This window comes from Streptopelia decaocto (genome assembly GCF_964273445.1).
Source record: "Streptopelia decaocto genome assembly, chromosome: 3".
In the NCBI taxonomy this organism is placed as follows: domain Eukaryota; kingdom Metazoa; phylum Chordata; class Aves; order Columbiformes; family Columbidae; genus Streptopelia; species Streptopelia decaocto.
Genome location: NC_138656.1, coordinates 54,382,380 through 54,408,018, shown reverse-complemented (window position 1 = coordinate 54,408,018; position 25,639 = coordinate 54,382,380). Strand labels below are relative to the sequence as shown.

The following is a 25,639-nucleotide window of genomic DNA, read 5'->3' as shown; positions in this document are numbered from 1 at the left end:
CTGCAGGAAGAAATATTCAAATTTCATAGTAGCCTTCAAAGATAAGGAGAATAAAACACTGGGTCAAGCTACAGGTTTTTAAGAAGCAATTCAATAAACATATGTGAGGAATAGGCAACAGTTGATCCTATCACAGGCCAGAAAGCTTGATGAGGGCTCAAGGTCCTATGCAGCCCTATGATTTGTTTAGGTCATGCAAAACAAGGAAGTATCTTGGATGTGAAATCTTAAGTCAGTGCTACATCCATGCTGAACACAGCACTTAAAATTCACATGAAAAGTAACACATTCAAAACTGCCTTTCTGGGAAAAAAGTGGTATTGCCTCTTGCCTTTCAATAACACCCAAGTTTCTGAAACAATATCACCATCAATTAGACTACTGATATTCAAAAAAGTGTATTCGGGGACAACAACCAGAGCATGAGTTTAACTTAAAGCACTCTGGAGAAAAACTACTAAAACCACAAAAACAAACCAAAAGAAGTTTTAGAAGAACCTGGCTGATCACAAGCTGTTAGAGCAGCTCCAATGGTGGCTAAATCCTGGTGGACTTCCCAAACACACATTTTCTAGCCTTTGAACTTCCAACAGTCACCTACCTCTCAAGCTGGAACCGTGTGTTTTCCATTCTGAGACTATTTCTTGCCCTGCAGTCCCCTGATTATTTGCCATTATTATCTCTGCTAGTCTCACTTAGGTACATGTTTTGTAGTTTTGTTCTTTCTGCTAACAACTCATAAAATCAGTGTACAAGTAGACTGCAGTTTTCTTGGCTGCAGGATCTGTGCAGCATTTGCAGCTGTTATAAAAAAGATTACAAAAATACCATGAAAACAGAAGATAATAATGGAAAGTTAAAGGGAAGATCTCAGAAACTTGCTAAATTGACAATATTGCAATTGCTACACTGCAGCATTACCTAAACGCTCACTTATTAGGCATGTTTTACCAGTGAAATTCTTTCTAGCTCAGAAGAAACTATGTATGTATTACCACCACTCCTAGCAGTAAAGTCTGAACTCTGTTTTCAAGAAATTACAGCTCTATCACTGTTAAGTGCAAACAATTGATAACACTCAACATCTACTGCCAAAACCCTCCTGCTTTATGGTCAGAAGGCATAATGGTTAAATAAAATCCATTTTCAAGCTACACAGTTAAAACACTTCCCAACTTCTAGAATTCCTGCACTTCAGAGACCACTATATCTCTGTGATCAAGACATTAATGGCATGCCTCTGGAATCCCTCAGCACATCTCTTCATCCAGATGCCAACCTGTTCTTGCTGGGCTGGTACTGCCTTGCATCATGTAATAATTCTTAACTGAATATTTGTGAAATATCCCAGATTTTTGTCTTAGTATGCAGTTGTGAGAAAAACAACTGTGAGTTGTCCGAAAAACATCAGAAGGGCACATGAAGGAGGCAGGGAAATAGAACTGGGGATTTCTAACACCTTGGTAATTCTGACGTCAAGATACCCTTTAGTGCAAGAAGTTACTCCAACTTTGTTCTGAATCCCTTGGGCTCCCACTGAGGGTTCTCAACCCACATCTGTAGGGATTTGTTGGATGCCTGTCAGAGATGGTAGGAGTCCTGTACCCTTTGGTGTCTCTCCAAAAAAAAAAAAAAAAAAAAAAAGATAATTAGAAGGATGGGGAAAGAATGTGAGATTCACAAGGGGATTTGCAATTTATAAATGGCATTTGTCAGGCTGATGTTGAAATACTTCATCCAGTTCTCATATTCAAATTTTAAAGAGGCTATTATGGGTGTGGGGCATCAGAAAAGGTGTAAAGACAAAGGACTCAGAAGTTCGAAAGATATACAGAGGGAGACTGAAACACTTTAGTTCACTTAAGATATCAAGGTGATTTCATTGTAACAACTTCAGTTATGAAAACTTCCCATAGGGCCGAGATACTAGATACTAGGTCTGGTTCATGGATGTGATACGAAAGCCAACGTAATTCAAATTAAAAAGGCAATATTTTAGCAGATGGAAGGACAAACCATTAGAATAAGCAATCTCTGTAAGAAAGCTCTTGAGCCCACAGATCAAGGCTGGGCATTTTCTGAAATATTTACCTCCATTAAGTTACTGGTCTTTGTACATGCATAGTATATAAAGTTTATATTGAGAAAAGACCAGAACTAATGGTCTAATGGCCCTTCTTGGCCTTAAAATCCATAAATATTTTAGTAGAGAAGTACAGTGTGCTGTGATGTGACTGCTTGTTATGCTTCTGGATTCAACTCAGTTGACCAAGTACACTCCTGAAGGCTGCATATGCTGGTCAAAGAATAAAGCACTCTTCCATCACCAAGCAACACAGTGTTCTTGGTGTCATATGATTCTTCTCTCCCATGAAACATTTTACACTAATATATGTCTGCACAGAGTTTTCTCAAAACAACGTCCTGAATCACTTTTGGGATATAAACTAACAAAATGGACTGACACAAGCAGTTTCAGGAGGCAGTTGAGATTGTCCACCAACCATCTGTTTTAAAAAAAAAAAATGAGTAGTCTTCCATATTGAGAGACAATTACTATAATAACTCAGATTGCCTTTTAAGCTTTAACTGTTTGAGAGCAAACAAAAACAATTTAGCCTTTAAAATTCACAAAATATTTCCAGAACCATTCTAACCCCTTTGAATAAATATGAAACTATTAATCTCCACCTCAGGTAAGGTCCAGTACAGATGTGAGTTTTCACAAAATTTTAAGTATATACTTAAGCTAGTAAGTATAGAAACCTCAGATATCCCTGAGGGGAACAAATGCACAGCCAGGGAAATGGATTACCCCATACAACTTGTTCATTGCTCATGTCTGTACTCACTTTTTCCTGTGTATCTATTAAGAACTATATAGACGGTTTGACTACAGTGTATTAAGAACATTAGACTTCACTATAGCAATTCTCCTATGAAATCTCTGATAAGAAGCATAAAAATGACCAGGCATCCCTGTATCTACATATGTGTTGAGAAATACAAGACAGCAAAGCACAGAAGTAGCATGGTTATCTTGCATTTAAAGAAATAGATAGTATAAACAACAATAAAATCTTTGCTGAAAGCATTCTGTGTTACTTTTGTTTATACAAAGAGTCCTGTGTACTTTAATACAGTTTAATCATAAGATTTCCAGAGAAAAATTGTCCCCTTTTTAGAAATGCATACCAGATATACCATGCAGATATAATAATGTTTCTTTCACATGTTCTTCTACATACAGATATACACTTTAGTAGTATTCATTCCTAGATATCGATCATAACCTATTTTAAATTATTACTATCTGCATGGTAAATGGCATGTTTTATCATATATTCTCAATCTAAAAACTACTGTAATTTTCATAAACTGAACACCTGTCCAATGAGAACTAATAATTGCTGAGGTAGAGGTCTCTTCCAAATCCAGTAAGAGGTTCAAAAAATCCCTCAGTTCATTAGGACTGGGTACACATGTCTTTTAAAGTCATTCAGAGGGATTTTCATATCACCTATGATCAAATAAGCCCAATTCTCTCATAAGCACTCAAATTCTTGAATTACTTTATTGATATTAGTGGATGTAATTTTTACAATAGCTGTCAACCAAAGAAGTGGATCACTGGAAAAAGTACAGAGGAGTTTAACAAATGGGATCAGAAGTCTAGAAAATATGTTCTGCTCAAAGAAGTGGGTTTGTTTAGTCTAAAAAAGAGAAGACTGAGGAAAGATATGATAACAGTCTTCAACTATGTAAAAGGTTGTTGTAATAAGCCTTCTTCATGCCCACAAGTGATAGGGCAAGAAGCAATGGGCTTATATTAGAGCAAGCATGACTTAAAGATCAAGAAAGGCATTTTACGGGACACTGAAAACTTAAGCTTTAAATTTTTAAAGCTTACATACTTAAAAAAATTATGTTAAGTATATAAATGTAGCAAGAACTAAATTTACTAATCAGCATGTACTGTAGCACAAATAGATAACAGGTCCATTGTGGGGAACCACAACATTTTTCCACATGAAGACTAGTGCAAAACCACACAAGTGCTGGCATAGAATCATGGAACTCAATGAAACAGTCAGATTCATTTCTTCTTCTATAATGGCCAAACCATGAAGATCTGTGCTACACAACTACTTGATAACTTAGTCATACTTTTGATTAAGAATATTTTTTGTTTCAGTTAGTTGCTGACTGAGTTCAGCTTGGGTACAAGAACAGAATTTCAAAATTCTAAGAATAATGCTGATGCAGTCAGGGGAACTCAAAAATAACTAAAAACTCTCAATAAGGGAGCTGTTTGCCCTATGTCACAAGTTTAAGTGCTTAAGTAAATCATTCTGATATCAAGAGAAAATCATTTCACCTGTTCCCCCTCCAATGTTGCTTATTATTGACCTCTGCCTTAACCACTTTCTTCTCTAAAAATCATTTTGATGAATCTGGAAAAGCAGAACTACAAGTAACTATTAACTAATCACTGACATTCAAATCATTTCATCAATGTCTACCCTGCAGCCAATCTTTCATTTTTTTACTTTAAGGCCAGGAAAATTCAGAGTTGAATGCTGGAAGTCTTAAATAACTCACCTCAGTGGTAGTCATGCAACAAAATAGGCAATAATCACACCTTGTGATATGAGGTAAAAACTTTTCCTCACTATGTTTACTTCAAAAAAGGAGCAACACCAATTTTTGTGCCTATATATCACCTGGAGATTTAAAAAAAATATAGAAATCTAACTAAAGCACAGCATTTTATTAGTTTTCTGTTTGGAAAGAAAAAATCTGTTTTATTTTCTTCTCCAAAATAAGACTTAGATATCGAACAGTACACGTATTTTCTGTAGAATCACACTTAATTCTTGCTCATTTTAAGAGAGGTTGAACAAAGCAAAAAAGTATCCATTCCACAGTGTTACAGGGATTTAAATCAAGAATTATCTCAGTCACAGCAATTAACACTGTTTCTATTAGATGCCCTTTATTCCACCGGACACCTTACACAGTGTACTTCTAGTCATGACAAAAATGTGAACTAAACCATTCTGTGTATAGTTCAAAGTCCTGTTTTGCTGACAGATACAAATGCTATTTCAGCAAGGAAACATTCCTTTTTAATATTGGTTCTCATCTCACATCTTCAAGGAGCTGAGATCTGGACTGAACAATCTTGCTAATGGAGCACTAAATTAAGAGTAATAAATCAATCAACAGGAACTAATCTTCATCTGACTGGGAATTCTCAAAAAAATATTTGTTTTGGATAAGAACTCAATCACAGAAGAGATAGATATATATATATAGCCTGAAAGAGTGGTCATCTTGATTCAGTACAGATTTTTAAATTAGATTTCTCACTGCCTCCATGGTAAAAACAGGAGAACATAGAGATGCTTTTCCTTCCCTCATTAATCTTGGACTAAATAACATCATCTTATTTACCTGCTAGAAGCATTCATCAAATACAGAGCACCTCAGCTGCTAATGAAAACCCAATAAATGTCATTGTCCTGGGCTCAGGCTGCAATCTCAAGTAGCTTCACAGTCTCCTCATGATTAAAGAGTAAAGGTAATTCACTTGAACAGCTTACTACCTTGAATACTCCTTTTGAAAAAAGCTTTGCAGCCCTCACAAGACCAGACCCCATAATGGTAGCCTGAAGCGTAGTCGTTGCAGACAGCACAGTACCGCGTCTCCTTGGTGGACTCCATGGACAGGCTCCCTTTCTCGCTGGTACTGGACATCCTCTCCCGGATGCTGTGGCGCCTGTTATCAGAGCTTGGCCTGTTAATAGCAAAAAAAAAAAAATATATTGTTTCAGTGAGGTTAAGTCTCATCCACTCCTGCAGGTTGTTAGAAAGAAGAGCAGATCTAGTTTTGAAATGACAGACAAAAACAATAATCTTTTATCACCCTCTGTCCTGTTCTAGTTGGAAAGTTGTAGGACCAGCAAGATACAGAGGAATTTCTGACAAACCAATCTGATGTTATTAGGCATTGTATCTTGAAAAATTAAAAAGCTATTTGATAAATTAATCCATTTTATCAAGATATTACAAAGGAATTTTTCAAAAAGGCATTTTTTTTGTGTGTACCTGTTCTTGTCCAAAGTGTTCAGCATGACTTTAGTATCAGTAGGTGGCTTGAGAACCTGAGGCAGAAGTCACTTAGTGTTTGCATCTGAATTTGCAAGTCATTTAAATTATTAACCAGGCTATTTTCAAGTATTATTGCCCAATTAGAGATGCAAACTTCCATTACATTATCAAAAATAGAATACTACATAAACTAGTCCCTATTCTCATTACAATTCCACTTTCATAAAAATTAAGAAGTGGATTTAGCACAAGAAACGTCAGAAGGTATTAATTATTGCCAAATAGTTTTTGTTGTAGTACTGTACATGTTACTAGATGAGCTAGGCATTACTAGGCATATTAGACATGCACATGACCTGCCTATGCAGTATGCTGCTGAATGAAAACCAAACAAATCTATAGTGTAAATGGCAATGAATTCACACTTGGTAAGATGTCATTATGGGTAGCTGCTGCAGGCAGGGTCAACTATATTCAAAAAGATGAGACAATGTGAAGTCGCAAAGGGAACCAGCAATGAACTCTGGGACTGCTCCTGGAAGGCAAACTGCTCTGGCAAAATATACTTTCCAGGAAGAGTCTGCACTACAAAATGTCCAGGAGACAAATACAATTGGATGTGACAGCATCACACAAGCTAAAGCATGAAGAATCCTACTGTTGACAGTAATTATCCACTTACTATGCATGTTTTAATTGTTAATTGATAAACAAGTGGTTGTTATCTCCCCAAACTCCAAACATTTTCTCAAACATATACTAGTTTTGAACCTAGGAAACTGGAGGAAATCTCACTTTCAGATTTCTTCCTACATACCTAATTTTGCTTTATTCCTTTCTTCAACACAGCAAAACTTCCTGTGTTTTGTTGAACTGAGGCATCTGGCACCAACAGCATGTTCATGCACCAAACCAGTACTCCTCAGCAGCTTTCTGATTACTCACGTGCTCAACTCTTCTCTTTCGTCTAGGTAAAGTTTCCTGACATCTACTGCTCCTGTCCATCTCAATACTCAAAAGCTTTCTACTAGCCAAAGCCACCTGATCCTCACCCACGCCCTGCCAGCCATCCCCTTGAGACTTTTCATATATATAATTTAAGTCCCTAAATATGAAATATTTTCATATTTAGGTTTGAGTGAATATCACTTATTAGAGAAACATGAGGCTCTGCCATATTAGATAGCAGAAACTGCTCCTGGCACCATTCAGAAAACTGCGTTTTTTTAAACCTGAAGTACTTCACCAACGCCTATGTACCAGCTAATTTTGAACACTTATTTAACTATTTTTTGTTCCCTTGGGACTTGTGCAAGACAGAAGAAACTGCAAATTGTGAAGTGCTGACATGACACAGCTCTGGATTTTTAGTGAGATGGGAAAACTGGAGAATGTCACAACTCTGACAATGACTTGAACAAAACTGCTTGCAGGGTGTATGTCATGTCCCCCCCGAAATCAGTGCCATCCGAGCACCGCTTTGAGCAAGATTTAGCAAATTTGCCTTGCAGAGTCATCACATTCAAGTTCTTGTGAACCACAGTGGGAAGCACACTAAAATATCCCTGGCCCCATCCTCCCCAGAAGTAACATCCTGCCACCCCTTTTCCATTTATACAGTGGAAATGAAAGCTAGTAATAAATCAACTTTGGATTATCACAACTCTAGTACTTACTAGAGGAGGTGAGGAGGAAATCTTTTTTGGGAAAAGAGTATGCCAATAACACAGAGCTTGCTAAATCAAAATAACATCTCACATTTCATCCAGAAATCAGTTGCTAGTTAGTGTACATCACAGACCACTGATGCTGTGTCTTGACAAAAAATAACAGCCTGATCTTCTTCCAGTTTTCAGTTAGGTTTCAAGGGTTAGCCTTCTGGAGAACATAGTGCAACAACCTAACCCAACTTTAATAACTTTGGCAAGATCACCATTCCCAAAATAAAATAGCAGAACCTTTTCAACAATTTCCTTTGTGATCTATACAAACAATAACAAAAAAATGAGACCAAAAGTTCCTGTCAGCTATGTTTACCAAAGAGAAACACAAACCAAAAAGAAAGAAAACCCCAGATAAAGCCCTCCCTCCAAGGCCCCCACCAAAGCAAAACAGATTAGAAAGCAAAAAAAACCCTCAAGATTTACTGCTTGTTTCCAAATGTAATAACAGAGCAGACATAAAATGGAAAGTGCTTTGGAACCTACACAGCAGAACAAACTTGTCTTCCACACTCATTTTCATGCTTTCTCACCTCTGTTGCGCTGAGTCAGCTCTTCAATAAATGTGTTAACAAACAAGACAACTCTGCTTTAAACCTTCACTCATCACCTGCAACTCTGAATCAGCCAAGAGTTGACTGGAATGTAAGAAGAAAGTGTACAGGAGGGAATTACAGTTTTGTAAGTTAAACTCTATTTTCTACATCATGGAAATCTGGCAGGCAGGATGAATTTAGGATAACCCCCAGTATACAAATCCACTTAACATCAAGGTAAGGCCCAATTTATTCACAACTCCAGCTTTGTCAGGAATAAAGAGATTTCATAGATAGGAAGGCTTAAGGGGAAAGTTATTTAAGTAGTTAAAAGAGACATCTTGAGAAATTCTAGTGTTCTGAATTTATTTTCATACAAGAAACTTGAATTAGCAGCTATTAATTTCTTCTCATCAGAATGGATGGAAGTTCCTGGTGTAAAAAGCCTCAAAAACTTTCAAATGCAGCCAAGGTCTAGAAGGAATACTTTTCCACACATTGGACATATTATAACACCATTCTGCAATTCAATATGAAATTAATTAACTTGCTGTTAGAATGTGAATTTCCATATGGGTCAAAATCTTTATGAAAGATTATTTGAAGAAAAGTAAATGCTTGAGAATACTTAAAAGAGACCTCAAGGAAAAGTACTGCAATAGCGATGACTAAGTACACAAATAAACAGAAAATTGCCAAGTACATTAAGTGCCTCAAAACTGTACTTCCAGAAAGTAGCTCAAATGAATCTGAAAAAAAAAAAAAATCATAAAATCATATGCCATCCAAATGAAAACGTTGGCTTAAAAAAATTATCCCAAAATTCCTATGGTAGTGATTAAGCCAACTACAACTTGACAAGGGAGAGAGAAAGTCTTATGTGGAGTTGTATATCAAATGGACAGAATCACAGGGTATTTTAGGCTAGATGGGACCTCAGGATGTGGACTTTTGCTGAGCCAGTGCTGGCACAAGTTGATCTGCAGCAGTGAGGGTGGGACCAGGAACCCATGTCCCTTGTTGACTGATTCTCCCCTGGTGATGAAGATCACCTGGGGGTCACCCTGGGGCCTGATTGCAAGGGATTCCAGGTCCATGGCTCTGAGCACATTTCCCTCACACAGCTAAGCTCTCTTCCTCCCCAAAACCAGGATGGTTTCATCTGCACTGCCAAAGGGAGAAGGACCCTTGCACAGGTGCTGCCTGAACCGTGCCCTGGGAGAGGATTCTTCAGCCAGGCCAAACCATGCCTGGGAGTTTGAAGCTATTAAGCAGTGAGAGCCATCGTGCTGGTGTTTGCATCCATGTACTGGCCCTGTTTAGGTAACTCATATACATGCAGGCCTTTCTTGCCCCACTATCCTCGGTTTATTCCCTGACTATCAGCAAGTTAATGTCTCTGGCTGCAGCATCACAAATGAGAGTAACAAGCATTTCCCTTAGACAATGATGATGTCCCTTCCAGTGTAGTGCCTGCCTGTGAAAGTTGGATGCTCCTGGGTGAAAATAAGCTGTAGGATGAGAAGGAGCTGCCTGTAATTCAGATCTTTATATGGACTTCATGACAACAATGCAGGAGGAGACCTCCATGCTGGAGAAATGCTCCTCTGGCCACTTAATCTCATTTGTTTCATGGATTTGGCTCATTATCTCCTCTTTTTCAGGATGGGTGCAGGGACAGCTAAGCAGGACTACCTAAGCTAGTGTAGTGAATGGATGAAGTGAAGAAACAATTGACATAAAGGAATAAGGAGGGACAGTATGAAGCACTACTTTAAAAATAACAGAAGATATATGTGATGGGCGATTAAGAAACAAAACGGCAAGAAAACCAACTGGAAACAGGACAGGGCTCAGTGCAGGGGAAACAAAACAAAACAAAAACATGATGGGAGAGAAATCTAAGAAAAAAATATGAAAAGAAGTTATATGAAAATTGCGTAACAAAATAATCTTAAAATATTGACAGTCTTCACAGTGTACCAGAAAATGTATTTTATAGTCAGAAGACACTGGGATGTTTTCTTCTGAACTAGACTAAAATACAATTTTATTTGGTAACTAAAGTAAAATAACTTAGGAAAAACAGCTCAGTATTGACCAAGAAATGGTAGTGTTGAGGAGAGGCTCTGTCAACATGAAAACAAAAGCATATCTTCTCAGTTCATCTAAACTTCTTCTTCAACATGAAATTAAACATTTCCTTTGGCATTAATTTTATTATCTTTCTTCATCCTTAACTTTGGCTAATTTTAAAATGAGTGATTTAAATACTACTTCCAAAATTAAACCATGCCATGTCTGAAGAAAAGTCTCTTCTAAAGCTATTTGCTAAAATCAGAATAAATTTGCACATCCTTTCAGTCCCTTAAAACTTCTTTTTTGATAAATTTACCTTTTTTCTCAGTTCTGTCCCTAATATTTGCAGACTGCATTAAAGTCTAGAGAGGTGTGCTTATGCACACTCACTGTGCAGTCTGTGACATCTCCAGAAAGGTTTCCTGAGCCTGGGCTCCTCGTTCATGTGCTTAATACCTGAATTTGGATGTTTTCAATATTTCCCTCTCCCATACTGTCACTCCTGTGGTCAGTTTTCCACGGTTCATAAATGTCAGCTAATCATTTGGCAGCTAATCCCCTTGACAACACAGAAGTTTCCCCAACTTTCTGAAAAACGTGGAAGCTTTTAGTGAGGATGGTGGGGGGATGCAGGATGGTGGGTTAGTTTAAAAGAGGAGCTCGATCTATTTTTCAGTTCAACAGGTCTGAAATTAAAATTCATACAAAATAATCTTTGCAATAAATAATGAGAAACTGGTTCTGTTTCATTTTATTTCTCAGTGCTGCTGAAGGTTAATAATTTCTTTCTGTACATAAGGTGAATGCAGAAACACCCACACACATGCTTTACAAGAATCTACATTAAAAGAAGATTAAGATTTTAAATATAACATATGGTTGAACTGTACCTTGCAAATGCTACTGAAATCTTCATTTATCCCTCTTCTGTATCTGTACGTTATCTTTAATTATATGGCCATACTTTTCACAGGGCAACAGCTCATCAGTGCACAGAATAAAAATAATTTACTAAATGAGTAGCTATTCTGTCCTTGGCTTTTTTTCCTGACTATTCAGTGTCTGGTGCCTTACTGTCAGCACACTATCCAAATTCAGCTATAACATCAGAATTAATTTCCTTCAGTAGTTCCCTGCCACTATAGCATTTTAGCATTTGACAGGTGCTAATGAATGTATTTTTCCAAAAGTCTTTTGAGTTGAAAGGATAAAAAATGACACTTAGAGAGATTAAGATCAAAAGTATATACTGAGTTATGCTCAACCTGAGTTTTTTAAGTACCTGCGATTAAATAGCATTTTGAGTGTTCAGAGTGCTACTTCCCCTGTCTGCAATTGCAAGGGTAAATGTTCAAAACTTACATAAATCAGACCATAGGACTTCCATTCAGCACAAAGAAAAGTACAATAGGACACAAGACTATTTGTGAGGAGTTTGATTTAAATTATTTCTGAACTTCACAGAAGCATTTGTGGACAGCAATTGGCTGCCTTTGCACAATACTTCTTGAAATTTTTGCCTCATTCCTTTTTTTAGTTACCAGTCATTGTAAGAAATGACTAGAGAATCTACGAAGAGTTACATATTTCACATTAGGAGCATGACACATTCTGGAGTTGATCCTTTTCATACATTGAAACAGCAGTCCACTTATGATTACCTTATAATTACAAAAATAATAATAATGATCACAAAGGGACCAAATAAGATTTGCACAGGTCACCTTAATTTGGGCTTATTAAAAAGGCAAGTTTGCAAATAACATTTTTTTCTGCTTGTAGCTTCTCACCTTCTAAAGAGGACATCTATGTAAACAAAACTTTTATCCTTCTGCCTCATATTTGTCAGGGACAGTGGGGCTGAGACATGCTGGTGCACTTCTCACTTGCCTTAACCCAGTAGGCAGTGGCAGGAGATAACTCTCATTCCCAAGCAGCAAAGGAAAGATTTCAGTGACACCTGCTAACAGCTGTAAATAGTGACACTACAAGTCCTTTATTCTGCTCCAGTTAGGAAAAGTAGAAGCTAGGAAATACACAGAGACTGCTGCCACGGCTGTCAGTGGCAATGTCTGCTCTGTCTTCCCATAGCTGTTCTTTGTCAAGCGCTCTCGCTTGACCCAGCCAGCTCCTCTTCTTTCATTCTCACACTTACCTCCACCTTTGGGCTTTTCCTTCCAGTCTCAGTCTCTCTGTCTAGAAAGGACAAAATCCCTCCTCTGGTTCCTGGTCTTACAGCCTGGCTACTTCTCCCATGCCCAGGCTCCCTGCAAGCACCTTCACCAAAGCTCTCCTTCCTTCTCCATCACTACTTATTTTTGGTGTGTCCTGGACAGGAAGGTTCTACTCTTCTCCCTCCCTCTGTATCCTTGAAACCCAGTCTGCCATGATTATTTAGCTCCTGTTAAACTTAATATACAATCCTACTTTCCTTTGACCTTCCCCACCAGTTCCACAAGCACATACTGAAATCTGCAACTGAAGAAGGATTGAGGGACCTTAGTATTGCTATTTGTTGACCAGTATAAGTTGTTAATTATAAAAGGGCAAAATAATTTCCTTTTTGCCAAGACTGAACTTAAAATTTCTGAAATTCTGTGGTAAGCAGCTCATTAGAAGTGCTATGAACTACCAAAAGAAAAAACTCATGTTTCAAGTCAGTCCAAACAGAATTAAAATACTTTAATATTAAAAAAAATATATACATTCTTTATAATACCTTTAAAACTATGAAATTTCATTTACATATTGGGCCTTGCCTTATATGATTTGTACTTCTGTCTTTTCTACTCTGGATTGAGACTGCACGTCTTGTAAGGTAAGCCCTCATCATACCAACCACTCCCCTTGGAGCCCTGAGTTTCTGTGTGTCAGGACGCTGCCATGGGATAAAATGAGGGCCAGAAACACATCTTTGAAGAGCCAATTGAGAGATGCCATGCATGCCATAATACATGTTAAATGCCATCATGTTTCTCACCAGAATGTCACTTCTAAAATAAGAAAAAACATTGTCATCTTATTAATGTTTTGAAGACTACTGAAATCAGCACAGAAATCTATTTTCTGGAAATAAAAAGTTCAGACAACAAAATTCATCATTTTTAAATTTCAGGGAAAAAATATTTTCTGTGGGATTTTTATTTTGCAGAAATCCTGATTTTAAAAAGTTTTGAAAGAAAGATATTCAAACACCAAAGCATTTATTTTCATGTAATACACATTTACAAAGAAATAAACATGTATACAATAAGCCAAAAGAACCTACAGAGACATCCATAGGTACAGTTCTGCAGTGTTAAACAGGAGCAGAAGTTGCTGACAACTCTACCAGTAGTCAAAATACCCTGCAGTCTTGATGTGAAAGTGACTTTAACAGACCTACAGAAATTACATACTCTGCAATCACTATATCACAGTATCACAGTATGTTTGGGATTGGAAGGGACCTCAAAAGATCATCTAGTCCAATCCCCCTGCTGGAGCAGGAATGCCTAGGTGAGGTCGCACAGGAACATGTCCAGGCGGGTCTTGAATGTCTCCAGAGAAGGAGACTCCACAACCTCCCTGGGCAGCCTGTTCCAGTGCTCTGTCACCCTCACTGAGAAGAAGTTTTTTCTCAAATTTAAGTGGAACCATTCAGTAAAGCAGGGACAGAGTATTGCTTAGAAGACTATATCTAGACTTGCCCTTACAACATTTTTAACTTGCCTTTACAACTTTTCCAAGGATTAAGCCTCTCTCTGTAGAATGTTTGCTCCTTCACTACCTAATGTCCAGCCTAAGTCCTCTCAGCTGGGAATTAAGCTCATTTGTCCTCAACTGTTTCCAGTTAGCCAGGAGAACAATTCTGCCACTGCCCTCCTAGTACACATTTTCCCTCAGTAAGGTTCCTGCTACATCACCTCTCAGCCTCCAGCCCTCTTTTCAGAGTCTCCTCTCTAATTCTCCCATCCTCTTGCTGTTCTCATAAGGAGTTTGCTTGCCCCTTAGTGGGCAAAAACCTCTGAAAGAGGCCTTGCCAGTCACTCCTAAACCACCATATTTATCTGTTCATCTGTTTTTCTGTTCACAGAATAAAATTTGCCTTTTCTGCAAAAGATCACTCTGTTGACTTGTATTTAACTTACATTCTTCTCTAACCCTTAGATTATTTTTCATTCTGCAGTCCTTTTCTCTACTTAGTAATTCCCCAGTTATTGTACTTGTGCATTACATTTCTCCTTTCCAAAGCCTGGATACTGCACTGACCCTTAGTGAATTTGAGAAATACTTGATGTTTCAGATTCTGTTGTGGTAAGCAGCACTGGAAGAACATTCTCTTACATACTTACATTTCAAGTGGCCCATTTACAGATCTCTGCTGCTTTTAAGAACTGGCAGATACCATTTGCTTATTTATAAATTGATGGTACTATTTTATCTTTGGAGTAAAATCTCTGCAAATCATTGTTATGATATACCTTTTGAACCTGTGATCACTGGATGATCTTCCTACTCTCTGAGAAACACCACCAGTGAAATAAATATTTTGATTCAATTCCCCGAGATCCAAATTAATGTCCAGCCAACTTTCTGAGGGTTTTCCTGCCCATTTCTGCCTCCTGCCAAGCATGGTTTTGCCTGGGCACTATTTGTCACCACCACCACCTCTCTCAGTTAGGCAATCTCACAGACTCTGGTGTATGAAGAGTCATATAATCTGGGGAAACACCTCAATCTGCTGTCTAAAAGCATGCAAAACATGATGAAAAAAATGCTGACAGACAAAGTGCCTCTGGGCACTGCATAGATATTATTTTTTGGCAGCAATATGAGTTGGTGTGTGGCTTTGGGGACAGAAGCATCAGGGGCCTGAGTGTGGCAATCAGCTGCGCCCACAAGTGTGTCAAAGTGGAGGATCTGGCGGGCAAACACTCTGGCAGTGTGGACACAGGACATCTCACTTTAGTGTAAACAATCTGAAGAATTCAATATGTTTGGAAACTGGGAAACATGGAAAAAAAAAAAGGCCAGCTTCAGCTGACAATCTCTGGTGTATATCTTTTACAGCTTTCATGCAGCTTTCACACTTTTAGAAATATCTAGTCACTCTTGTCTCCATTAAAGCTATGCCATGCCTCAAAAACTCAGCAGAAAACTTGTATTACTGCATTTCTTACATGAGCCTTAGAATTAAAATATGGCTCTTGTGAAGAAGCTGAAGTTCAGCCTTTCATATAAGAATACGGCACATCCAGAAGTCGTCCTTTCTCCAGGTTTCACTGTTTCTAGTGAACTTCCTTCAGAATTACTCAGTCACTACATTATTTTTTATTTTCTAATGTTCAGATAAATTAGCATAATCCTACTATCTGAAAGGAAAAGGTTAAATGCACTCAATAGATTGGGTGTTTCAGGAAGTGCTCTCACATTCTTCCACTTACCTCGAGACTATTTCAAAGGTAAATGCCAGCAAAAACACAGGAATCAGTCATAAATCTTCCTTCACCATGCCTTTAGAGGACTTTTATAGGCTCACGTGTTCCTTTAATTCTTGAGCATGTCCTTGTTCCAAGTATTTCAGAGGTACACATTAGGACTGCAGTTTAACCAATTACACAAAGCTTCATTAAATTCCTAGGAAAATCTTTCAGTGACCAACATTAGACATTTTAAAAGAAAGATATGTAACAAGGTGGATGGATGGAAAGATATGGATGGAAAGATATGTAACAAGGTGGATGGATGGTGGCAGAGCGGTGGATGTTGTCTACCTTGACTTCAGTAAAGCCTTTGACACAGTCTCCCACAGCATCCTCACAGCTAAGTTGAGGAGGTGTGGTCTAGACAATAGAGTAGTGAGGTGGGTTGCAAACTGGCTTAGGGAGAGAAGCCAGAGAGTGGTAGTCAATGGTGCGGAGTCTAGTTGGAGGCCAGTATCTAGTGGAGTGCCCCAAGGGTCAGTGCTGGGGCCAATATTATTCAATATATTCATTAACGACTTGGACGAGGGAATTGAGTGTACTATCAGCAAGTTTGCTGATGACACCAAGCTAGGAGGAGTGGCTGACACGCCGGAGGGCTGTGCTGCCATCCAGCGGGACCTGGACAGGCTGGAGAGCTGGGCAGGGAATAACCTGATGAAATTTAACAAGGACAAGTGTAGAGTCCTGCATCTGGGCAGGAACAACCCCAGGTTCCAGTATAGGTTGGGAGATTACATATTAGAGAGCAGTGTAGGGGAAAGGGACCTGGGGGTCCTGGTGGACAACAGGATGACCATGAGCCAGCACTGTGCCCTTGTGGCCAGGAAGGCCAATGGCATCCTGGGGTGTATTAGAAGGGGGGTGGTTAGTAGATCGAGAGAGGTCCTCCTTCCCCTCTACTCTGCCCTGGTGAGACCACATCTGGAATATTGTGTCCAGTTCTGGGCCCCTCAGTTCAAGAAGGACAGGGAACTGCTGGAGAGGGTCCAGCGTAGGGCAACGAAGATGATTAAGGGAGTGGAGCACCTCCCTTATGAAGAAAGGCTGAGGGAGCTGGGTCTCTTTAGTTTGGAGAAGAGGAGACTAAGGGGGGACCTTATTAATGTTTATAAATATATAAAGGGTGAGTGCCATGAGGATGGAGCCAGACTCTTCTCAGTGGCAAACAATGATAAGACAAGGGGTAATGGGATCAAGCTGGAACACAAGAGGTTCCACTTAAATTTGAGAAGAAACTTCTTCTCAGTGAGGGTGACAGAGCACTGGAACAGGCTGCCCAGGGAGGTTGTGGAGTCTCCTTCTCTGGAGACGTTCAAAACCCGCCTGGACATGTTCCTGTGCGACCTCACCTAGGTGTTCCTGCTCCAGCAGGGGGATTGGACTAGATGATCTTTTGAGGTCCCTTCCAATCCCAAACATACTGTGATACTGTGATACTGTGATATAAATGCTCTCCTTTACACTGATCTGAAAAATATCTTGAATAGGAATGCAGATTGTATAACACAGTGCTACAAATTAGATAACATTGTTTCAAAAATTCCAATCTAAACCAATCTGTCATGTCAAATGGCTATTTTGCTTTAAAATGACATTTTAAACTGAAAATGTAACTTTAAGGTGTACACTGCATTTGAAAAGGAACTTTTGGAACAAAATGCTGGTACAGCCACATATAGTCCTAACAAAGAAATCAGAGGGCTCTAGGCCACAGGAGAATAAGCCTTGGTAAAATAAAAGACTACTTAAAGTAATGCTTTTATGTTCATCCATCTATCTGCATGTAGACCTCTTGAACCAACTGATAGGAAGTATAGAGAAGAGACAAAACTCTTTTCCCAAAGAGTTTACCACCCAGGCCATCTACAAGCCCCTGCTAGCAAGAATACAGGAAAAAGACTGGGTGGAAGTGTCAAGCCTGATGACATACTATGAGCAGCAGGGATAGAACTAGGCATTCTGGAAAATTTAACATCCACATGTACAAATGCTTGTGTACTTGCCCCAGAAGATCTGCTTTATCCGCAGCTCCTTGTTCTTGCCCCAAAATAGTAAACCCTAGGAAGAAAGCCTGTGCGGTCCTTGGACTACCAGTGCAGTACTAGGGCCCAGCGAAAGAAAAAAAAAACAGTTCCTAAACATAAGGACCCATTTGTGTTTAAGTCAGTTTCATCAAACCAAGCTACCAAACCCACATAACCCCAGTAATACCAGCAGATTAACTTCCTTGCAGGCCATGGCTACCCTGCAGTACCAGCAGCAGATGAAAGCCAGTCCAAGAGTGGTACTCTGCATGTTGTGGTGTGACACTTGGTTGACAGTCGAAAAGACAGAGTCACAAGTCCTAGCTGATGCCCATGTACAAGGAATATGTATCTCCAAAATTCAAATATGCCTTGAAAGGCATATGCTTGGAAGCATAACAAGTGTAACAGATGGGACAAAAGCATATGGCTGAGAATTAATAAAGGATAGGTGGCAGAAGCATGACAGAAGGCAAATAGCCGGTCTGAAAACATGTCGTATCAACCAGTCATTGCATAGAAGGGTTGCATTTCACCTGAAGAGCTAGACTGCTAAAAGTGTTCACAATACTGTATTACTGTCAGGCCAAAAGAATACCTATACTTTGCATCATTATATACCCTTCTTCTTCTGTTAAGAAAAATTAACAATGAATTATATCAAGTTTCAGTCTTCAGATAGACCCTAGTAGGGAAAAAAACTCAAAGTAGCATGCTATAGTTTGTCCTGCTAGTCAAAATGGAACCACAGAAACACGATGCCTCACAAAATCTGTGGGGAAATATTGCTCCAGATGAGGTACTTGACTCATTCTTGTCCTCTGGAAAGTGCTGAATTCAACTTTGCATGCAAGTTCACACTTTGAATACCAATGAACAGTAAACCATGTGATAAACATGTTAGAGTTTGAAAGAAAGCAGTGAAGCCGGCAATGCCATGTAGCCTAATTGTTAGATGTGTGCTAGGTTTCTAAGCCACAGGCCTGATGACACACAGTGAAATAAAATACAACTTATCAACTACATTTGTCACAGAGGATCTCTAGAAACAGAAAATTACATATGTTTAAAATATAGTTGGAAGTGTAAGAAATGGAAAATAAAAGTAACAAAAAATGAAACCTGAAGAGATTGTTATACAAAGGATACGATTTGAGACACCCCTGCCAAACTGATTTTCAAAATGATTTTAAATTTCTTAGATCCTACATAGCCCTTCTTCCCTTCATGGAAAGCCATAAGTGTTCAGCACCTCTCTGAAAATTTAGTGCTAAAGGCTGTCAATCTTCTTTATGTCCAAGAAGAAGTAACTGCTGCCAGACTGGGAAGTCTTGCTCTCCCTACATTTCTGGACACAGACATTTAGGCCCAGAGTAGCAAACTGATGATGTTCAACACACAGTCACAAGACTTGAAACAAGGGAGGAAGCCAGAAAATGCAGGGTGAAGAGGGAAGGAGCTCAACTGTGGTCACATCGGCTTACTAATGCAATGAGTTGTGACCAGAAATGTGGTAGGGGAAAAACTCTTTCAGTGGCAGCTTTCAGTCGATCAGTCTAATGGTGACATTACAACAATATGAAGAGTTAAAATGGCACATTGAAAAACTGCACAGTATTCTTGTCCTCATTCCTCTGTATCTTCTCCTTCCTGGTTATAGACTGCAGATACTTCTGTCTTTCTTCATGTGCAAGTGTCTTAATCATCATTACTAACCAAACAGTAAATAGTAAGTTTTACAAATCTATGTTACCTAAATTATCCTAAAGTAGCTCTATTATTCATCCAGATAAAGTCCACAGCTAAATTTGCAAGCACTGACTATGCAAACAATAGTAAGCAAAGAGAACATGGTTCATGGAAGACAAATATATTCATGTAGCCAACTAGACATAATATGTGTTTGCAAAACTTCTTGTTGACATATTTTGGGGGTAATTTATGCAGCAATGTGTGGGAAATTAGGTCTGTGAGAAATCCCTACATTTGCCTTTTGTGTTGGTGATAATTTTGTTTCAAGACATTAATAAACTGCATTTTGTTTTGGCAAAGCCCTGTCATCTATCTGTGTCATTTCTTATTCCTCATAGCAACAGAGAATAAGTTCAAATGCTTCAGAGGTGCCACAACACAGCACCTCATTAATCTTCTCACTTTTTATTGTTGGTAGGCAGTAATTGCTCCCTGGCCTATAAATTACAAAGGAAGGAAAAAGTCTATTAGATAGACAAATTCACACAGAACTAAATGTACAGTATTATGGACACAGTAGACGCATTTCTGCCATGACATTTAAAACCATATTATTACCTGTTCACATGGGACACACTTAATACCAGTGTACTAGACAAAAGGAATCCCTGCTGAATCTTCCCTTTTTTTATTTTCTAGATATGCAAGCTTCTTATAAAGACGTAAAAGAAAAATCACCCAAGTTTCAATGTCTGTTTGTTGCATGGCCACCTATGGCAGAAAACCCATCTATTTACACGTTTCTAGCCAAAACATTCTCTGTTGCATACAACTGCATGCTGGAAGTGGGTGTTGGCCCTAAGCTTGTCACGGCAAACGTATTCATCTGCCACAGTCCAGCACAAGCTTCAAGAGGGAAGCAGAAGCTCCCTGTGGAGCTGAGAAAGGCAGCTGACAGCAGCACATCTCTCCTCACCTCAACTCAGGGAAGGCCAGTGGGATCCAACCACAGCCACCTCCCAGTCAGATGTTAGGACTGAACCGCTGTGACTCACCCTTCTTCAAAACAACATAACAGATTTCGCATTTCTTCTCAGGAAATGGTCCCAGAAGTTTCCAACATTATTTCAGACACTACTCTTCCAGAAAATTATCTGAATTAGCAGTAGGTTAGGAAATGCCACCGGGCTCTTGTCTAGTGTGGTATAAATATGACCAAAATTAATGCTTGATTTTCAAACAGTCCATGTATTCAAAAGTATACCAAAAGTATTCTATAAGACAAATAGTTCGATATTTCAATTATTGCCCAAAGGCCTCTTTTCTTTGATTTAGTTCTGTTTCAGTTTAAATTTTGTTCTCACCTTAATAAAAATATTTTGAAATGTCAATAACAGTTTTTAAATTGTACTGTCTTTCATCACATGGCTTAATCTAGCATCTCAGGTACTTATTTTTCAATTCAAGCATGTAGTATTAGATATCCAAGCTTGAAACCATGATCCCTTGATTTTACATACATATTTATATAGATTTACAGATCACCAAGCTACATAATTCTAACCAACATCAGTCAGTAGCCAAATCCAGAATCCAAAACCAGTTTCAATCAGGTCATCTTGGAAAGTGTAATAAGTAAAGTGGAAAGATAAGCCAACAGCGCAGAGATTCTGACTGAACATGTCTTAATTTTGTCCTCATTCTCCAGTCTCAGCATCTCACCCCTGATACGACGCAGCTCTGCAGACCCACAAAAATCCACCAAACACAAAAGGCATCAACTCTTAGTTGGACTTATAAGAATAGGTACCTGCATGTAGGTTTTGGGTTAGATTTGGTTCATACTCAAAGCACCATCTAAGAAATGGTTTGGGTTCTTTTTTTGTTTAGGGAAACAGGACATATTCCTTCTCAGACAAGAAACTGAACTGGCTGAAGTTTTTTCCTAAGAGCTTAAGCAGATGTTATTACTATTATTTAAAAAAAAAAAAAAAAAAAAAAAAAAAGTAATTTTATGTTTAGCAGCAAGATTCATAATTCCATCAATCCATCTAAAAAATACTCTGTAGTAACTACATGGATGTAATAAGGTAGCCTTGTTAAATTAATGAATTGCAAGAGTTCAAACTTTTCTTATAGATGCAGTATGTTCCCATCATTATTAATTCATTTAGTCAGAAAATACAGTTGAAGTGGGGTTATAGATTAGATCTATGCAAAATCATATTCAATAGGAATTACTCTTCTCTAGTGGAGTGTCAATTCAGTTCAGTATTAGACTTCAGCTAACTTAATACAAGGATTGATATCTGCTGTGTACTGGAATCTATACTGAACTTCAAACTTACCTCAGAATGCCTGACTGCAAGTATAAATTAATTTTTTACTACATCATCCTGTACATGACTTGTTCTTTCTATACAGTAGCTGTGCATTTGTCTAACCATAGGAACGTAGCACCTCACATTGTCAGAGCATCCAAGGATTAAACAGGCAAAGAAATGAGCTTCAGAATGCTGATAGTACCAACACGGGAATCTAAGGAATAAGAGCAGCTCTTTAATTAATTGTTCCCCACGACAATTTTAGCGTAGAGCATAACACAGAAAAAAACCTGGACAGCACACTCCATTCATTTTCCAATTGCAGAAATACCTGTTCCAAACATTTCTGCAGTGATTCCCATGTAATTATTCACAGTATGCATTACATAAAACCTCAATTTTTTTACTATGCTGAGATGACTGAGAAGTACGGTGATGTCAGTGATTTCAGATTTATCAAACTCTGATATAGTTTACTTCCTTTCCATTAGACCCATATTTTTTTTGTTTCTATTTGGCATATTTTAGTTGGACTAACATATGCCTAACATTACCTTTTTAAGAGTCTCAGTTCTCACAAAAACAGTCTCAAACCTCTTGAGAGAGATAAAGTTACAATGAAAACTCTGGTTTGAAGCTGAGATGCAGAATTGGCCATAAGACACAGCCTTTGTCCTTATTTTTTAAAATTTTCCCCTTAGTGTCATCAGAAAAGTACCAAGTAGTCAGCAGACACAGACCTGAGTAATTTATCTGGGACAAGGAGACTTTCCCGAAGTAATCTGGTATCAGGTCTACCCTACGAAGACCACCTCCAGACTTCATTCATTTTAGGCTGCTATGTGACTTAAACATGGCTCTCCTCAGAGGTCCTGAAGCGAAACTGTTGGAGACCTGTTCTCACTTATTTCTTACCATATCTCCCCTGTTATAAGCAAGACAACTCATTTTGCTCTGCCTTCCTGGGTTTTAGTTCTGAAATGACCTGTAGGTTGCAGAAGCAGGGCCAGTCTCTTAAGCAATGCAGCTTTCAGGTTGCTTGCCTTTTCCAGACAGATCCACATTTGTTGACAATAAAGCGAATTAGAGAGAAAGGAAACAAGGCATGTATGAGTCAGAAAATGGGTCATACATGAAAACAGCTTGAAGCTATTAATACCTAATGCTGCTATCTAATAAATAATCAAGAAACTGGTGCTAGCCATTCAGCAATGTTTTAGATCTTGATGAAAAGGCAGTCTTGGCCTATGAAATTTTCTTAAATGCTTTAAAAAAAATTAGTAGTACAGGCAGCATTTAATATTTGCTTCTGTACTGATTTTTGTACTGAAACACATCTCTCCCTCTGAAGAGTAATATCTTCGATGCTTTGCTGAAACCAGCAAAATCCTTCACCTTAAGTATGGAATACAGTGAACAGAGGGTCATATCTCAGTTTCCATGTCAGAAACAAATTAGAGAACATAAAAAACTGGTGCATCAACTCCTTGCTTCTGTGCAGTCAACTCTTATCTACCTATGAAATAAGTGAATGCAAGGTAGCTGAGCATACAATTCCATTTAAGGACTGAAATGGAAATATGTTTGTTTTTTTTTTCTGAGAAAAATGCCTAGTATGTGTTTAACAAGCCCGTAAACCATTTTTGTTCTATTTCAGATACTGTGTTTACTAAAACCATTGTTTATTTCCACAATTGTCGACTGACCACCTACCCAATATTTTGGATGTTTTCACCCTTGCTCATATGTAACCTCATGGCTTCTTTCTTATTCATGTCTGCTCCAAAACCAGTCTTGTCGATTTTCCACATGTGACTTTCAGTAGCACTTTGCGTTACAACAGTTGGGCACTTCACAGACACCAATGAATTCCTAGGGGCCCTGTGTGGTAAAGCAGTACTATCTTCATTTCACATGTTAGGACATTAAACAGGAAGAGAGAAATACATATGCCTACAAATTTAGCTCTGGCATGTTTCGGCTTTGGGAAGGCTGATGTTATGATCTTATTGATGTTACTTTACTATATTTTCCCTATGTGCTTGAGAAATATCAGGGTTTTAAAGAAATTAAACAATCAACACCCAAAACAGGTTCTCCTTGAGTCCTTCTGATTCAGGAGCAATGGAAGCTCACATCTACAGCACTGACCTCTGCCACTTGGGCTACTGAAGGAACCAACAGCCAGGCTAATCCATTGTCATCTGAGTAAATCTATAATGGACAGAAATAAAATGCAAGAGTTGCACTTTTTTTTGTGAGGAAGATTGTTCTACATAGTCTCACCTCCATATTCCCTGTTCCTCTGTGTCAGCCTTCTTACTTCCCATGCTCTGAAACACGCACTTGTGCTTTTTCAGTTGTGTTTATAGCCCCTATCCCTAGTCCAAGTCTCGGTCCCTCAGATGACTGAGCTGGAGATAAAGAGTGAAATTCAGGGTACCATATCCATCACAGAATGGATATGCTGCAAAGCAAAGCTGCTAATCAGAGGGATCTCAACAGGCTGGAGAAAGGGCCCAACAGGAACCTCAGAAAGTTCAGCACTGGCAAAGGCAGAGCCATGCGCCTGTGGTGGAATAACCTCCTGCAGAAATACAAAAGAGGCTGGAAAGCAGCTCTGCAAAGAATGACCTGCGGATCCTGGTGGACAAGGCAAACCCGAGTCAGCAGCGTGCCCCAGCAGCAAGGAAAGCCGAACACATCCTGGGCTATATTAAATACAGACAGGAGACTTAGAGCAGAGCTTGCTACCCTCGCCTTGGCACTTGCAAGGCTGCTTCCAGTTTGAGGCTTCCAAGCTGAAAACAGTCTGACAAACCACAGCAACTCCAGTGGACAGCCACCAAGATGGGGAGTGGGCTGGAACAAAAACATATGAGGACATGCTCAGAGAACTGAATTTGTTTAGTCTTCAGAAGTGAAGGCTAAGGCAGGAATTGATTGCTGTGTTCAATGATATAATGGGAAACAGAGGGAGGCAGACTGTGAAAGGATGAGAGACATCTGATACAACTTTGGGCAAAGAATATCGTGATTATACATTAGGGAAAAGTTTTCCACAGCTATAGTCACTCAGCACTGTAACTGGTTGTCCTGTATGGATTTGGAGTCTCCGTTCCTTGATATTTACAAAACTCAACTGGATAAGGGCCTGAGTAACCTGATCTAACCTTGAAGTTACCCCTGATATGAACCAGATAATCTCCTTCAAACTTACATTACTCTGTGATGCTCATCTCTCAGTAACTTAGCTCAAAGTAATAACTGCAAAGTCCCGTTCAAAAGCCATGCAGCTGTGCAATGAAACAACCTCATAGGTTTTCTCAGAGAAGGATGCTTTTGCAAACAAGTCAAAATATAATCACTGAGAACATGCAGCATGCATGAGACATGGAATTTCACATAATTCAGTTATCAAATGCAAACAAATTCCCACCGTGAATAGTGAAATGTTTCAAGAGTTTGTAGCTTAAATTCGAGTAGGTTTTCTGGAGAAAATCAAACAAAAATAAACCTAATTTAAGAGCATCCCCACACTACTAATTATCAGAGCTACATCTATAATACAGAAGTGTCTACATTGTTCAATGAAAAGGTTTCAAGGTTTTTTGCATGAGTATAGAATAATTTTGTTTTCCCTTCATGGTATTTAGAAAGTTGAGCCCTTTTTTGTCAAAA

At 38.7% G+C, this 25,639-nt stretch overlaps 1 protein-coding gene across 7 annotated transcripts in view; it reads right to left on the bottom strand.

Moving 5' to 3' along the window:
• ESR1 (estrogen receptor 1) overlaps window positions 1-25,639 on the bottom strand; it is a 186,753-nt gene that overhangs the window by 77,828 nt on the left and 83,286 nt on the right. For all 7 annotated transcript variants that reach the window (XM_082049623.1, XM_082049624.1, XM_082049621.1 and 4 more), the window contains exon 3: window positions 5,610-5,800. In XM_082049623.1, the coding sequence (XP_081905749.1) occupies window positions 5,610-5,800 (191 nt within the window). The remainder of the gene's footprint in view (window positions 1-5,609; window positions 5,801-25,639) is intronic.